Source organism: Mobula birostris, chromosome 6 (assembly GCF_030028105.1).
Source record: "Mobula birostris isolate sMobBir1 chromosome 6, sMobBir1.hap1, whole genome shotgun sequence".
In the NCBI taxonomy this organism is placed as follows: Eukaryota; Metazoa; Chordata; class Chondrichthyes; order Myliobatiformes; family Myliobatidae; genus Mobula; species Mobula birostris.
In genome coordinates this window covers 47941822-47959529 of record NC_092375.1, presented here as the reverse complement: position 1 = coordinate 47959529, position 17708 = coordinate 47941822, and the positions used below count along the sequence as shown (strand labels likewise).

The following is a 17708-nucleotide window of genomic DNA, read 5'->3' as shown; positions in this document are numbered from 1 at the left end:
TTGCCTCCAACTTTCACCCTGCCCTCAAGTTTACCTGGTCCATTTCCGACACCTCCCTCCCCTTTCTAGATCTTTCTGTCTCTGTCTCTGGAGACAGCTTATCCACTGATGTCTACTATAAGCCTATTGACTCTCACAGCTATCTGGACTATTCCTCTTCTCACCCTGTCTCTTGCAAAAATGCCATCCCCTTCTCGCAATTCCTCCATCTCCGCTGCATCTGCTCTCAGGATGAGGCTTTTCATTCTAGGACGAGGGAGATGTCTTCCTTTTTTAAAGAAAGGGGCTTCCCTTCCTCCACTATCACCTCTGCTCTTAAACGCATCTCCCCCATTTCACGTACATCTGCTCTCACTCCATCCTCCCGCCACCCCACTAGGAATAGGGTTCCTCTGGTCCTCACCTACCACCCCACCAGCCTCCGGGTCCAACATATTATTCTCCATAACTTCCGCCACCTCCAACGGGATCCCACCACTAAGCACATTGCATTCCGCAGGGATCGCTCCCTACACAACTCCCTTGTCTATTCGTTCCCCCCCCCATCCCTCCCCACTGATCTCCCTCCTGGCACTTATCCGTGTAAGCAGAACAAGTGCTACACATGCCCTTACACTTCCTTCCTTACCACCATTCAGGGCCCCAAACAGTCTTTCCAAGTGAGGCAACACTTCACCTGTGAGTCGACTGGGGTGATATACTGCGTCCGGTACTCCCGATGTGGCCTTTTATATATTGACGAGACCTGACGCAGACTGGGAGACTGCTTTGCTGAACGTCTACGCTCTGTCCGCCAGAGAAAGCAGGATCTCCCAGTGGCCACACATTTTAATTCCACATCCCATTCCCATTCTGACATGTCTATCCACGGCCTCCTCTACTGTAAAGATGAAGCCACACTCAGGTTGGAGGAACAACACCTTATATTCCGTCTGGGTAGCCTCCAACCTGATGGCATGAACATCGGCTTCTCTAACTTCCGCTAAGGCCCCACCTCCCCCTCGTACCCCATCTGTTACTCATTTTTATGGACACACTCTTTCTCTCACTCTCTTTTTTCTCCCTTTGTCCCTCTGAATATACCTCTTGCCCATCCTCTGGGTCCCCCCCCCGTCTTTCTTCCCGGACCTCCTGTCCCATGATCCTCTCGTATCCCCTTTTGCCTATCACCTGTCCAGCGCTTGGCTCTATCCCTCCCCCTCCTGTCTTCTCCTATCATTTTGGATCTCCCCCTCCCCCTCCAACTTTCAAATCCCTTACTCACTCTTCCTTCAGTTAGTCCTGACGTAGGGTCTCGGCCTGAAACGTCGACTGCACCTCTTCCTAGAGATGCTGCTTGGCCTGCTGCGTTCACCAGCAACTTTGATGTGTGTTGTTGGGAATTGAAGTGTAGGTTTTTGCAAATAAAACAAATGAGACGTTTTATGTCTAAGAAAAAAAATGTACAGCTCATTTATGAAACTCCAACAAACTGAACACAATGCACGGTAAAAGCCCTTAACATAATTACATGATCACGTTAGATAACCAACTTCAATCGAAGTTGCTTGGAGTTAGACAAATAAAAAAAATCTTCCTCAGGAATAGGATGTAAAATTAGTGGTATATAACCAGCATGGGTAGTTTCCTGTGCCAGATATTGTGATAATCCCCATCTTCCACTGCCCACACCTGTCTGGAGGTTACTGAATTTGTACTGTGGGTTGGGTCACCACTGCCACTCATTCATTCTTTCCATGGAACATAGAAAGAATGTTATCTTCCAGCCCTCTCAGTTGTAGAGTACTGCATACAGTTAGGCAAAGGAACGCTCTAGAAGAAAGAAGTAACAGGAGAGGTATGAAAAGTTAGACAAGGCAATTAGAGTTTTAAAAACACTTGTTCTATTCTTGCAAACCAGATGCATATTGAGGCTTTGTGAACAGTGTATATGGCTAAACTGCTTTGTCTACTTTGTTCATAACTTGCAGATGAAGTTTTGACTGGTTTTGTGAAATAGTTACTCCTGCACATTGGAGGAAAAACCACAATTAATTTTGAAAACACTAAGATAGAATGAGGATGTGACACTATAATTAGATTTTTGTCAGTGTATAACTCTCTCTATCCTAATTTTTTTTTACCTAACTGTATTTGAGTACATTGAGATAATACATCAATGTAATAGATATAAATTATTCATGAGTCACTTTGTTTAAACCAGTCTAATTTCCATGTAATTTTAAGTGTGTGACCATGCAGTCGTCTTTTTTCTAAGTAATTATGTTTATAAAAATTTTTTTAAATTAAAATTCTATCCTCATTCATTCTTCCTTTATAGAAAAGTGATTACTGTCTGTGGCACTGTCTCACGAAGGGCAGGCAGGACCCTAAATTGTATCCCATTGTAGGAAAACTTGTAGCCTGTATTCCAGTTCTCTCATAAAGTTCACTGGCTGTCATCGGTGTTATCACAGGGGTTTTGCTAATTTTCACCAGTTTCTGAATTTTTTTTTCTTGTTTGGCTCCATTTGAAAACATTTGTAAATATTCAGTTATTTTCAAAATCTCATTTTGCTGGAGTTAATTTTCTTTTCCTTGAGCCAACCTGTTAGCTGTTGCCTTATTTTCTACTTAAAGCTATGAGTAACACAGTGATGAGCTCCAAGTAGTTGCGAAATCCCTTTTTGTTGGCAAGTGTCCCCTCCCCCCTCCTCTTCCATGTTTTCTGTGGAACCCAGTTTTCCGGTCTGTACAATTGATGTTGTCATTGCTGTCACAAAGAACCCAAGTAAGTGTTCAAAAAGCATCTTTAATTCTTGTATGTGTATAGTTCTAGCCGTAAGAACAAAAGTTGTAAAAGTTTGTTGCCAAGTGTTATAGGGTTGTTTCAACTTGCTTTAGACCGTTTTCCTTTCTTTCCATTCCTCACAACTGCAGAGAAAGTATCGTGCTGCAAAGGAAGCCTATGAACAACTTTTGCAAACAGAGAATCTTTCTGCACAAGTGAAAGCAAATATTTTACAGCAGCTGGGTAAGTGTTCTTTTGATTTCAAATCCCTCCTAATTGGGAATTGATAAATTTCTGATACATTCAAAATATGAAGTATACATTTAAAGTAACACAAACTGATGCATGTTGACAAAAATATTCAGAAGTGCAATAGCACAGGAGGAACTCATTTGGTTTAATCTAGTTGCGCACAAGATCTTTTTAGATTAATTCTAGTTATGCATAGAATTTTCAGTAGAACTTGAGCTATAGCTACAGTATGTTACTAAATTTTGAAGGTTTTGTATGTTATGCCAGTTGTAGAATCCATTATATTCACAGCCTTGTTTTTCGTGGATTAAAAAAAAATCTATTTAAAGTCTTTTTGTGAACTGTGAAATTGTTAAACTGAATATACTATAATATTGAGTGATCCCTATGAGTAGTTTTGGAAGATCCAGGACAGCAAAGTTATTTTGTAACCCTTTCCTTGGGCCTCTATATGACCATATTTATCCTGTTCTGCTACCTTAAATTACAATTTAAGTGATTTACAGCTATATCCAGCTTAGTTACAACTACCAGTTAAGTTTGGTTAAGAGGAATAAAAACGTTTTCTTTTTCAACAGTTAAACTTTCTTTCATTTTCAAGACTCAAGATTCGAGATTGTTTATTGTCATTCTCCAGTGCACGAGTTTACTGAATAATTTGAATATTATTTTAGGTAAAAGTATAAATTTGAATAAATGTTAGACTCTATCTTTGGAAAAAATGTGTGTACATGCACTGGGAGACCCTTCCTTTGAAATAAATCTGCAAATATTTTTGATTTTTGTAAAAATGTTCTCTTCAAATACATATTGTTGATTTACATGTTGGAGAATTTCATTTTGTAAAATTATAACAAAAATTTGAAATTCATATTTCATATCAAGAGTACCCACGTTTTTTGCTTCACTTGTGCATTTAATATTGCCATTGTGCTGAAAATTTTATGTAGCTAACTTTCTAATGGTAGCATAGGTCTTAATTTTAAAATGGGTGCTTCTGTTATGAAAAGGAAGGTACACAGCATACATGAACTAAAGTGAATATTCTACACAAGTTTTTGCATGTTATGAGTATTAGGAGGATGGTGTTTTTCATGATTGGCTAACACCAATGTTTGTTTCAGGCCGTTTTCTTGAAACATTTGATTTTAATATTGAAATATGATGTTCAGCTGTGGCTGATAATTGTTTTTTTGTGCCCTTGTTATAATGTAGGAAACACAAGAAGTGTTTTGTGAAAAATAATGGATTTAGTTTCACTGATGTTTGTCATAAATTTTGTTAAGTTTTGTTAAGCTTTGTTTACTTTCAATGTCAGACAAATTATTTCCCATATATAATGTGCTTACTGTCTTGCTGCATGCTTTAAATTTCTTCACACTGGAACTTGATTATAATGCATCAGTATTTTGAATGTATCACATACTTGTATCTTTGACCACAAGTTGTGGATTGATTACAGTTTCCATTAACTGGGAACTAATCACACCAGTGTGGTGTCCTGTCATAAATCTATTCACATCGCTTTTGCAGCTAGTTTGCTGACCATCCCTGCCATGTTGCTATGGCAATTCCTTTGTTGACCTCTTACTACAGGTGCTAAAAATCCTAGCTTCTCATTGAAGTTGTATCTTCCGAAGGAACTTGGGAAGCATTTTATGTCCAGTTGCTGCCTCTGTTCTCTACCCCCTGTGTTTTAATGTCTGCATCACAAGATGGATTGTTAAACCAATCTAATTACACAGTATAGCAAAAAAACTTCCATACTGATATGCTTTCATGAATGTAATTCAGCAAAGATTATGTGCTAAATAGTTTTGTCTTTTATAGTCTTTTTCCCTTCTAGGTTCTCTTGTAATATTTTATTTCTTTAAAATATTGTTCTGAATTTTGCAGTAAAGTTCACCCTTTCTCGTATTGCCTACTATGTACACCAAGAGTTACAGAGATTTGAAAGTTTAGGTGGATGGATTTCATTGTTGTTTACACAGAATTTAGGTGCACCATATGCTCATAATGATTAACAATAATATTTAAAGAATTATGCAATTCATGAAAAAGAATTCCGCTATTGCTTTTTTTTTGTGAAATTTGCATCACAATTTATACTGATATGACACTTCTAAACTTTGATTCTAAAAATATTAAGTAGGGTGTATAATTTTGTAGACCCCCATTCCCTCCAAGTAATCTTCTGATTTGATTCCAAAGAAAGTGGTATACTGGAGGTTAAAATATATTTGAGCTGATTTGTTTCTTTCGTTCATCCATTCTCTTTTGTTATTTTGCTTATTTATTTATTGACATACAGTGTAGAATAGGCCTCCTGGCCCTTCGAGCCACACCACCCAGCATTCCCCCAATTTAGTTTTAACCTAATCATGGGACAATTTACAATGACCAACCAGTATTTCTTTGGAATGTGGGAGGAAACTGGAGCACCCAGAGAAAACCTACGTAGTCATGGGAAGAATGTAGAAACTTCTTACACTGGTACTGTAAAGCAGTGATTCTCAACCGTTTTTTTGGCCACGGCCCCCTTAGGAGCTCTTCTCAGGTTCCAGGGTCCCCCTTTCAGCATTGGCCTTCTCTCAAAATTATCTTGAAGGTTTTTGAAGAAATCTAAGTGTTTATCCTTCTTCTCTGGATGCGAGGTATCCTAATTTTTTTTTCCCAGTTTGCTTGGCCTCATGCTTTCATTTGACAATGTAGTCATGCAGTTCAAACACATGGGCAAAGATGGGTTTTGCAGAGATGCAATGAAACCATAGGATAAGTATTCCACTGAATACTGCCGACATGTTTTTTTCGCTAAGGAACTCATGGATAGAATTATTTCTGAAAATAATAAGTGCACGAAATACAGATACATTACTGACCAAAAACTGCTGTCACCCGGCGCCAGGGATTTTTTTTCGGTGACTTCATATGTAGTAATAGGCACTTTTCACAACCTACCTTAATGTGTAATATATCCAAACACGTGTACTTTAAAGTTACTAGGCTAAAAAAGACCTAGCAAGACACGCTGATCTTCGGAGAATGAAGTATGGTGATAATGGATGCGAAAACCCTTGATTGAATACGTTGACCCAGCCCAGTGCAGTCTGATTCGCAACTGACTCTGAAGTGAGGCTGTGTGGGAGGAGCTTTAGCAGTGAATTTACCAGGTGCGCTGAATTCAAATAGGGTGTTGGAAAGATATTATAATTAGGAGGGAAACTATTGACTCCAGTGAAGGCTGCTGCTTGGGTATTTCATCGGTTCAGTTACCAGGGCCCCCATAAACCCTTGGGGCTCCCCTTTTCACCGTTTTCAGTCAGTGGCCCCCTTTCAAATGTGCCATGGCCCCCGTTGAGAATAGTTGCTGTAAAGCTTTGTTCTAACCACTACACTAGTGTGCCACCTCCCATTCAGATGGTTTCTTTTCACACAGTTCTTGGGTTACAGCTATTTACATGAATCCTGTTCCTGGAATTGGGTACCATCGAGTCACAGAATAGTACAACATTAGAAAAAAGGTTCATTCTGACGAAGATGTATATTCAATCTAATCCCATTTCCCATGTCCCATGTCCCTATAAAGCAGGGGTTCCCAACCTAGGGTCCATGGACCCATTGGTTAATGGTAGGGGGCCATAGTGTAAAATGGTTGGGGACCCGTGCTCGAAAGTTTTGTCACTTATATATGTAACTACAAACTACTTAAAAAATACATTTTTATATATACATACCCACACATAAAAATGCTGCCCCTCAGGTTCTTATTAAATCTTTCACCTCTAACCTTAAAATTATGTTCCCTATTTTATTATAATCCAACACTGGGAAAATAGATTGCTCATCATATCTATGCCCCTCATGATTTTATATATTTATATGAGATTATTCATCAATCTTCAATGCTCCAAGAACCAGCCTGTCAAGTTCAGGTGACAATCTTGTTAATCTTTTTTGCTTGCTTTTCAGGAAAGCATGCAAAAGATGAGCAAACTGAAGGCATGTATGAACACAAACTGAGCACAAGTATGGCCTCACCAATGTCTTGTACAATCACAACATAACCTCCTAACTTCTAATATAGTGTCCTCACCGATTAAGACCTGCATGTTAGAAGTCCTTAGAGGCCTTTCTACCTGTAACTCTATTTTAAGGGAACTATGCACCTATACTCCAAGGTCCCTCTGTTCTACAACAATACATTACCCACTGAAATTCTTGATATCCCTCTGTCGATGACAAAACCTATTTTGGTGTCATCTTTAAAGTTACTGACTGTTCCTTGTGTACTCTCATCCAAGTTATTAATATAGATGACAAATAACAAAAGGCCACCACTAAAATCTGGGGCACACCACTTGTCACAGACCTTCAGTGTAAGAAATAACCTTCCATCATTACACTCTGTTTTCTGTCATGCAGCCAATTGTGTAAGTAGTTTGATAGCTCTCTTTCGATGTCATGTGATCTAACCTTTCAGAACAGCCTGCCATGTGGAATCTTATCAAAAACCTTGTTGAAATCCATATATGCTATATCTACTGCTCTCTCCTTGTGAGCCTTTCTTATGAAATGACTTAGTCAAACTTGTGAGACGATCTCCCACATCCAAAACCATGCTGGCGAATCCGAATCAAACCTGCTGTTCCAATTGTAAGTATATTTTAACCCTCAATGCTTTCCAGCATTTTGGCTACCATGGATGTTAGACTAACAGGATTTCCAAGTCAATCCTTGCAGTCCTTCTTGAATAAAAGAACAATATTTGCTATGTTCCAGTCTTCTAGCATCTTGCCAGAAAAGTACTGTGGCAGATATCTTAGAGAAGGTTTCCACAATGTCTTCTCTAGCTTCTCGCTGCTTTTGGATATACCTCATCCAGAACTGGAGGTTTATCTTCCTTCATATTTCCTAATACATGCCACACCTCGTCAACTGTAATATGGACTTCAGCAAATCTGTATTAACTTTGCCATTTTCCCAAGTCTTCACATTTTTCTTCATGGTTAAGACAGAGGAGAAATTATTATTGAGAGCTTTTCCCGTATTCAGCAGCTCCATGCAAGATTTCTGTGTTGCTTTTTGAGGGGCTCTATTTTCTTCCTGGTCATTCTTTTTCCTTAATATACTTAAATAAAAATCATAGGAATGTGCTTAATTTTCTCTGCCAAAGGTATCTCATGCCCCTTTTGTCCCTGTAATTTTCTCCTATACTTCAGCATCCTCCATATATCTTCAGTGATTAATTTGATCCAGGCTGCCTTTATCTTACCCAAGCCACCTTTTTCTTGACCAGTTACAATATCCCTTAATATACAGAGTTCCCAATTCCCAGTAGTTCTGCTTTTTATTACAACAGGAGTCTGCTATGCGTATGACACGTCCGGTCCAGTGAAGCTGGATCTTTAAAGATCATGGCGTCAATACTCGTCTTTCCTCTATTGAGGATTTCCACGTTTGTAATACATTATGCCTGCAGATACCCATAATGGATCTTAGGCTGTGCAAGTGGAAGCGCTGTAGTAGGTTGGTTGCCTTTTGTATACAGTCCACGTTTCACCACCATACCAGAGGTTAGTGAGGACAATTTGATCATAGAGGACATCTAGATATTGTGCTGGCTTAGCACGTGATCACAGGCAGTCCAGGCTCTGACTAGCCTTGCAAATCCTGGCATTGATTTCTTTATCCAAGGAACCATCACTGGAGATGACACTGCCGAGATATTTAAATTCCTTTGCTACCCTCAGTGTTGTGCCTTCAATGGTGATGGAAGGTGACACAACAGTGGATCCAGGATCAGGCTGAAATATGGCCTCTGTTTTGTCCAGACTAATGGTGAGGTCAAACAGACATGTAGCTTCTGCAAACCTGTCAATAACCAGTTTGCAGATTAGACAACTTTCCTGCTCCAAAGAGTGCTATGTGATGTCGTTCATACCCTGGGCCATTAGGTTCTATAATGAGTCAACCTATAGCTGGGAAGTGATGTCCCCCCCCCCCCCCCCCCCGTTAGACTGTTTGAGGTAACATATTTTATTCTTCCTTCTAATATTTGTATATCTGTGCACTTGTAATGCTACTGTGACACTGTAATTTCCTTTGGGATTAGTAAAGTATCTATCTATCTATCTTGAGTGCAGTCATCCACGTACAGTGCTTTGAAGATGACTCCTTTAACTGTCCGGGATTTTGGATTTTAGGTGATGCAGATCAAGCAATGATCTATCAACTCTGTACTGTAGGTACAGCCTGTGGACAAGGTTGAATACACATGTGAAAAGAAGGTTGAACAGCACGGGGCCAGCACATAGCCTTGATTTACGTGATTTGGGATATTGAATGGCTCTGAGGCTTCCCCATTGAAAAGACAAGGCCAGTCTTGTCATAATGGAAGAGATGAGTAGGATTGATGAACTTGTGTAGGCATCCCAACTGACAAGTTTGTCCAGAGCACTTCTCTGTTAACCATGCCAAATGTCTTTGAAGACAACGTACAGATCCAGGTTCTGCTTGATACATTTTTCTTGCACCTGACTGATAGCGAACGTCATATTGATGGTACTTGGGTGGAACCTGCACTGTGTCTCAGGCAGGATTTTCTCTGATGTGGTAGTGATAATGCTGTTGAAATGATGTGGGCTAGAGTCTTTATGTCAATCAACAGCAACGAGATATTACCGTAGTTACCATTGTAAGCTTTGCTCCCTTTGTGAAAATGGGGTACAATCAAAGCTTCTCTGAATTCATTGGGCATGACTTAGTCTTCCCAAAATGTCATGCAAGTCCCTTTAGGTCAACTAAACCTACTGATTTCAGGATCTCTGCAGGTATTCCATCCTTCCCAGAGGCTTTTCCAGAAAGTGAGTAAAGGCTTTGTTTGCCTCAACTATTGTAGGAGGGAGGGTAGAGGCTATTGGCAGCAGGTGTCTGGGGGATCTGATCAAGTGCAGCCTGGTCTGTAGTAGGGGGTCTGTTGAACAAGTTGCTGAAGTGTTCTCTCCACCTGTCATTAATGCTCTTTTTCTCTCTGGGCAGGACTATCCCATCTGCTGATAGAAGGGGTGTGGTGTGTGGCTTGTGTGCTTTGATGACAGTGAAGAGTATCTTTTAAGTTTTTGGTGTCAGTGTAGCACTGGATTTCCTCTGCCTTTCTCTCCCACCATTCAGTATGCGCTTTGCAGTATGGGCTCGCATCGGAAGATGTTTGAACCGATTACTTTTCGGGTTGGAAGAAATGTCGTTCTGCCAAGCGACAAATGCCTTCTGCTTCTCCTCCAGTATCCTGGTGATATTTTCTTCAAACCAATCCCAATAAGTTCTTTATTGGTCCAAGGGCTGACTTTGCTGATTTCATCACTAACGTCTTGTGTTCACCCTGCTTCCATGCCACACTTCCATTTAGGGGCCTGTGGGATGCCTAAACAGTGCATCAGACTGTTTGCATGTTGTCCCTGATGTTTATGGTGCTGCAAATTGTCAGTATCAAGAGGTTGATGGATTACTTTTGGTTTCCTTTGGTGCAGTTGGACAGTGTGCAGTGAGAGGATTGATCTAATGAGGTGATGATCACTCCAGCACTTCGCTTTATACATGGCTCTAGTGATCTTGAAATCATCGTGCCCTGTCTGCAACAAATGATGTAGTCAGTCAAGTGCCATTGCTTGAATCCATGTTTTGTATTTGTCAGCTGGTCTAAATAGGGTGTAAGTGATAGCCAAGTTGTTTTTGGCACAGAAACTGAGCAGCAGTAGCCATTGGTGTTGCGTTTACCAATACTGTGATTTCCTAGTATCCCTTTTCAAAATATGAATGCTTTGAGTTCCAACATGTTGGCAGAAGTGCTGCGTTTCTCCCACTCCTTTTCAATGCACTGGGATGTTTTGTTTCCCATGTTCCCTTTTAATGCACTCAAGCTCCCCATTGCAGCATTCCCATTAAACTGACTTGGTTTACTGGAGAATTTATTATTTTAATGTCAAGCATATTTAGGATCAAAAACATGAATTAAAAATGTGTTGGGATATTGATAGGAGAAATACACAATAATCTGGAAAATCTGCCAGTCTAGTACTGTTAAGTTCTGAGAATGCCAGATAATTGTAGGGAGGAGTCCTTTGCAAAGTGTCACCATAATTTTCTAGAATATTCTGTTGAATTTGAGTGATGTTGTTCAAACTGAAATTAGTGTCTTAAATTTAAACAAAGGAAACTGAGGGAAGGAAGGGAGAGTCAGCTTTGATTAATTAGGAAAATGAATCGCAAGGACTAATGATGGACTCACAATGACTACATAATCCTTTAAGGCACAGAAACCATCAGAAAAAAAGTGGTCCATCCATCATTGGCGGGAGATATTTGAGGTAGTATTAGATTTACATATAAAGACCTGTAAAGCTGTTGTACAAAGCAGTTGGCCCAAAAATTGGAAGCATTTTAGAACTATGAAAAGGAAGACCAAGATCTTCATATAGAAAGAGAGAATCAGGTTTATTATCACCGACTTAAGTTGTGAAATTAGTTGTTCTACAGCAGGAGTACAGTGCGAAGATATAAAATAGTGCAACAATAAAGGAATAATGAGGTGATATTCATGGACTGTTCAGGAATCATGGTGGAGAGGAAGGGGCTGTTCCTAAGTCACTGAGTGTGGCTCTTCAGGCTCCTGTACCTCCTGGCCATTGGTAGGAACAAGAAGGCAAGTCCTGGAGGATGAGGCTCCTTAAGGATGGATGCTGCCTTCTTGAGGCACTGCCTCTTGAAGATGTCCTCAAAGGTGGATGAGGGTTATGCCCATGATAGAGCTGGCCGAGTCTACAACCCTTTGCAGTCTGTTATGATCCTGTGCATTACAGCCCTATATCAGACTGTGATACAACCACTGTTGCAGGAGTCTTTAGTGACATACCAAACTTCTTCTATGTCCTAATGAAGCAGAGCTGCTAACCTGCCTTCTTTGTGATTGTATCAATGTAAAGTCCACAATCAATTTCTTGGTCTTGCTGATGCTGAGTGTGTGACTAAAGAATATAGAAATAAACTGATGAAAAGCATAAATGTGGACTGCAAATGCTTCTGTATGAATGGAAAATCAAGGGAAAATATGGAACTTACACTGCAGAATAAGGAAATAGGAAAGGAATCAAATTACCAACATGAGAAAGTTTGTAGATGCTGGAAATCCAAAGCAACACACACAAAATGCTAGAAGAACTCAGCAGGGCAGGTAGCATCTATGGAAAAGAGTAAACGGCTAATGTTTCAGGCTGAGACCCTTCTTCAGGACTGGAAAGGAAGGAGGAAGAATACGACTTTTGTCTTTACTGGCAAAAATATAAAACCCGTGCTAGAAATACCATAGAATCATAAAAAGGGTCTGGAGGAATTAAGTACCAAAGCAAAAACTACAGAAGTTAGCGATTCTAAAACCCTTTTCTAAAATCATAAGCACCTTGATGATGAACATCTCTGAATTTTAAAAGAGATGTCTGTGAGATTGCACCTGGAGTATTATGTTCATCTTTGGTCTCCTTAACCAAAAGCAGTTTTCTTGCAGTAAAATATATGCAGCTTGTTCAAGGGATTGAGGAAAGATTGAGTAGTTCTACATTATGCTCTCTGGAGTTTAGAAGATTAAGAGGAAAAACTATTGTATCTATTGAGGTACAGTAAAAAGAGTTTTGCTTGCCATCTACACAGATCATTTCTGTATAACAGTGTAGTGAAATAGTACAAGGTAAAACAATAGCAGAATGCAAAACAGTTTTACAGTTGAAGAAAAAGTGCAATGCAGGTAGACAATAAGGTGTAAAGCTGTAACAAGGTAGATTGTGAGATCGAGAGTTGGAAGGTCATTATAGAGTAATCTTATAACAATGGGATGGAAACTGTCCTTGAGCCATGTGGTAATTTTTTGTATCCTCTGCTTGATGAAAGTGGGAAAGGAGAGAATGGCTGAGGTTGGTTGAGTCTTTGATTATGTTAGATGCTGCAAATAATGAAGCTGATAAAAATCTTAGAACTAGCAGGCTAATGGTGGGGAGGGTATGGACAAAGTCTGAGGAGGCTAGTACCAGGGATCACAATCTCTGAATGTGGGCTAGGCTATTCTGAGAAGTTTCTTGATTCAGGGTGAAAATCATTGATTTTGTTCAAAATAGAGATTTCTGAATGAAGGAATAATCAAGGGACAGTGCAAAAGAAGATGGCACTGAGATAGTGCACTGCAATCAAGTATGGAACATGCTACCAGTTCTGTATTTGATCTGCCTGTCATCTTTCAACACCGACACCATCCCTCTTGTCGCTAAGGATGTTTGAAATATCTCTGCTAGGTTATCGGCAGTTTCTGCACTTGCCTCCCATGTGGTCCGAGGGAACACCTTGTCAGGCTCTGGGAATTTATGTACCCTGATTGCCCCAGGATGGCAAGCATTGCCTCCTCTGTAATTTCTACAGGATCCATGAAGTTGATGCCACTTTGCCTCGCTTCTATAGACTCTTGTGTCTGCCTCCTGAGTAGATACAGATGCAAAAAATTATTTAAGATCTGCTTTGGCTCCTCACATGAACTACCATTCTGGTCTCCCAGAGGACCAATTTTGTTCCTTGCATTCCTTTTGCTTTTAACATATCTGTAGAATCCCTTTCTGCTAGAGCAATTTCTTGCCTTTTTTTGATGCCTTGATGCCTTGTGTCCTCTTGCATTTCTTATATTCCATAAACACCTCATTTGTTCCTAACTGCTTATGCACCTTTTTTCCTGAACCAGGTCCTCGATATCTCTTGAAAACCAAGCTCCTGCCTGCCCAGGTAGACCCATTGTCTCAGCTTGCTCATGCCCCATCAAACTTATTTCTGCATACCTCAACACTGTTTTATCCCCCACTTGTTCAATCCCTTGCCACTATATTCGTGACACTTCTCATGCTCTGAATCTTTTCAATGATTTTAAGTTCCCTGGCCCCCACCGCTTTATTTTCACCATGGATGTTCAGTCCCTATATACCTCCATCCCCCACCAGGAAGGTCTCAAAGCTCTCCACTTCTTTTGGGATTCCAGACCTAACCAGTTCCCCTCTACCGCCACTCTGCTCCGTCTAGCGGAATTAGTCCTTACTCTTAATAATTTCTCCTTTGGCTCCTCCCACTTCCTCCAAACTAAAGGTGTAGCCATGGACACCTGTATGGGTCCCAGCTATGCCTGCTTTTTCGATGGCTTTGTGGAACAATCCATGTTCCAAGCCTGTACTGGTATCTGCCCCCCTCTTTTCCTTCGCTACGTCGACAACTGCATTGGCGCTGCTTCCTGCACGCATGCTGAGCTCGTTGACTTCATTAACATTGCCTCCAACTTTCACTCTGCCCTCAAGTCTAGCTGGTCCGTTTCCGACACCTCCCTCCCCTTTCTTGATCTTTCTGTCTCTATCTCTGGAGACAGCTTATCTGCTGATGTCTACTATAAGCCTACTGACTCTTACAGTTACCTGGACTATTCCTCTTCCCATTCTGTCTCTTGCAAAAATGCCATCCCCTTCTCGCAATTTCTCCGTCTCCGCCGCATCTGCTCTCAGGATGAGGCTTTTCATTCCAGGATGAAGGAGATGTCTTTCTTTTTTAAAGAGAGGCTTCCCTTCCTCCACCATCAACTCTGCTCTCAAACGCATCTCCCCCATTTCACGCACATCTGCTCTCACTCCATCCTCCTGCCACTCCACTAGGACTAGGGTTGCCCTTGTCCTCACCTACCACCCCACCAGCCTCCGGGTCCAACATTTAATTCTCCGTAGCTTCCGCCACCTCCAATGGGATCCCACCACCAAGCACATCTTTCCCTCCCCGCCTTTCTGCTTTCCGTAGGGATTGCTCCCTATGTGACTCCCTTGTCCATTCGACCCCCCATCCCTTCCCACCAACCTCCCTCCCGGCATTTATCCTTGTAAGTGGAACAAGCGCTGCACATACCCTTACACTTCCTCCCTCACCACCATTCAGGGCCCCAGACAGTCCTTCCAGGTGAGGCGACACTTCACCCGTGAGTCGGCTGAGGTGATGTACTGCGTCCAGTGCTCCCAGTGTGGCCTTCTATATATTGACGAGACCCGACACAGACTGGGAGACCGTTTCGCTGAACTACTACACTCTGTCCGCTGGAGAAAGCAAGATCTCCCAGTGGCCACACATTTTAATTCCACGTCCCATTCCCATTCTGATATGTCTGTCCACGGCCTCCTCTACTGTTACGATGAAGCCACAATCAGGTTGGAGGAACAACACCTTATATTCTGACTGGGTAGCCTCCAACCTGATGGCATGAATATTGACTTCTCTAACTTCCGTTAATGTCCCTCCTCCCCTTCACACCCCATCCCTTATTTATTTAATACTTTTTATTTTTCCCCCCTTTTTTCCCCCTCTCTTTTTCTCCCTCTGTCCCTCTCACTATAACTCCTTGCCTGCTTGCCACCCTCCAGGCTCCCCTCCCCCCTTCTCTGTCTCCCCAGGCTTCCCGTCCCATAATCCTCTCCCTTCTCCAGTCTGGTATCCCTTTTGCCAATCAACTTTCCAGCTCTTAGATCCACCCCTCTCTTGTTTTCTCCTATCATTTCGGATCTCCCCCTCCTCCTCCTACTTTCAAATCTCTTACTATCTCTTCTTCCATTTAGTTCTGTCGAAGGGTCCGGGCCCGAAATGCCGACAGTACCTCTTCCTATAGATGCTGCCTGGCCTGCTGCATTCCACCAGCATTTTTTGTGTGTGTTGCTTGAATTTCCAGCATCTGCAGATTTCCTCATGTCTGCGTTCCCTACGCCTATTATATTTTCCTTTTATTCTGACAGGTATATGCAAGCTTCGCATTCTCAAAATTTTACTTTTGCACTCCTCCAACTTACCAAGTAGACTTTTGCCAGGAAACAGCCTGTCCCAGTCCGCACTTGCCAGATCATTTCTGATACAATCAAAATTGGCATTTCTCCAATTTCAAATCTCAGGCGATGGATCACACCTATCTTTTTGCATATTTACTTTGAAACCAATGGCATTGTAGTGACGAGATGCAAAGTGTTCCCCTACACAAGCTTCTGTCACCTGCCCTGTCTCATTCCTTCATTGTAGATCAAGTATTTCATGCTCTCTCATTGGGACTTCTGTGTACTGATAAAGGAAACTTTCCTGAACACAATTGACAAACTCTAGTCCTTTTACAGTACGGGATTCCCAGTCAATATGTGGAAAGCTGAAGTTACCTACTATAATAACTTTGTGGTTCTTGCAACTGTCTGTGATCTATAGATCCTGCAAATTTGTTCCTCAGACTGTTGGGTGGTCTGTAATATATCCCTATTAACGTGGTCATACCTTCCTTATTTCTCAGTTTCACCCATAACGCCTCACAGATGAGTTCCTTGGTCTATCCTGATAGGAGCACTGCCATGACATTTTCCCTAACTAATAACACCACCCCTCCTCCTCCTTTAATCCTTCTCACTCTGTCACGTCTAAAACAATGGAACCTGGAATATTGAGCTGCCAGTTTTTCCCTCCTGCAGCCAAGTCTCACTGATGGCTACAATATCATAATTCTAGGTGCTGATCCATGCCCTGAGCTCATCTGCCTTTCCCATGATACTTCTTGCATTGAAATATATGTAGCTCAAGACACTAGTTGCACCATGCTCAACCTTTTGATTCCTGACTTTGTCTGAAGTCTTACAAACATCTGTCTCCACAACCTCTCCACTAACTGTTCTGGCTCTGTGGTTCCCATCCCTTTGCAACTCTGTCTTAAACTCTACTGTACAGCATTAGCAAACCTACCCCTAGGATATTAGCCCCGTCTAGTTCAGTGCAAACTGTTCCTTCTATACAGGTCCCACCTTCCCTGGAAGAGAGCCCAATGGTCCAAAAATCTTATCCCTTCCCTCCTACATTAACTCATTAGCCACATGTTAACCTGCAAAATCTTCCCAGTGGCACAGGTAGCAATCCTGAGATCACAGCCATGGAGGTTCTCCCCTTTAACTTGGTATCTAACTCCCTGAACTCCCTATGCAGAACCTTGTCATTTGTCCTACCTATTTCATTGGTACCTTAATGGACCATGACCTCTGGCTGTTCTCCCTCCCACTTGAGAATGCTGAAGACTCGATCTGAGATTTCCCGGACCCTGACACCCAGGAGACAACGTACCATCTGGGAATCTTGTCCTTGCCCCCAGACCTCCTTTCTGTTCCTCTAAAGGATCCCCTATCACCACAACACAACTCTTCTCTCCACTTCTCTTCTGAGCCATAGAGACAGACTCTGTGCCAGAGACTTAACCGCTGTAATTTTCCTCTGCTAGGTCCCCCGCCAACGTTATCCAAAGTGATATACTGTTGTTGAGGGGGATGGCCACTGAGGCACTCTGCACTGGCTCCTTAACCCCTTTTCCCCTTCCTGTCACCCAGCTTCCTGGGTCCTGCGCCTTGGGTGTAACTATCTCTCTTTATGTCCTATCTATTACTTCCTCAGCCCCCCAAATGATTCAAAGTTCATCCAGTTCCTGTTCTGACTCCTTAATGTGGATTGTTAGAAGCTGCAGCTGGATGAACTTCTCACAGTTGTCATTAGGGCCATTGAGATCTCCTTGTCTCACATCCTGCAAGAGGAGTATTCAGCTTTAGTTAGAGCTTTTCTGCTTTGC

The 17708-nt window shown here is 41.6% G+C and overlaps 1 protein-coding gene across 5 annotated transcripts in view; it reads left to right on the top strand.

Moving 5' to 3' along the window:
• Nucleotides 1–17708, top strand: part of kdm6a (lysine (K)-specific demethylase 6A) — a 252209-nt gene that overhangs the window by 161015 nt on the left and 73486 nt on the right. For 4 of the 5 annotated variants that reach the window (XM_072260435.1, XM_072260433.1, XM_072260436.1 and 1 more), the window contains one exon: nt 2920–3013. In XM_072260435.1, the coding sequence (XP_072116536.1) occupies nt 2920–3013 (94 nt within the window). Of the gene's footprint in view, nt 1–2919; nt 3014–3622; nt 3697–17708 lie in introns of those variants that run through there. The other variant, XM_072260438.1, reaches the window with a different exon arrangement.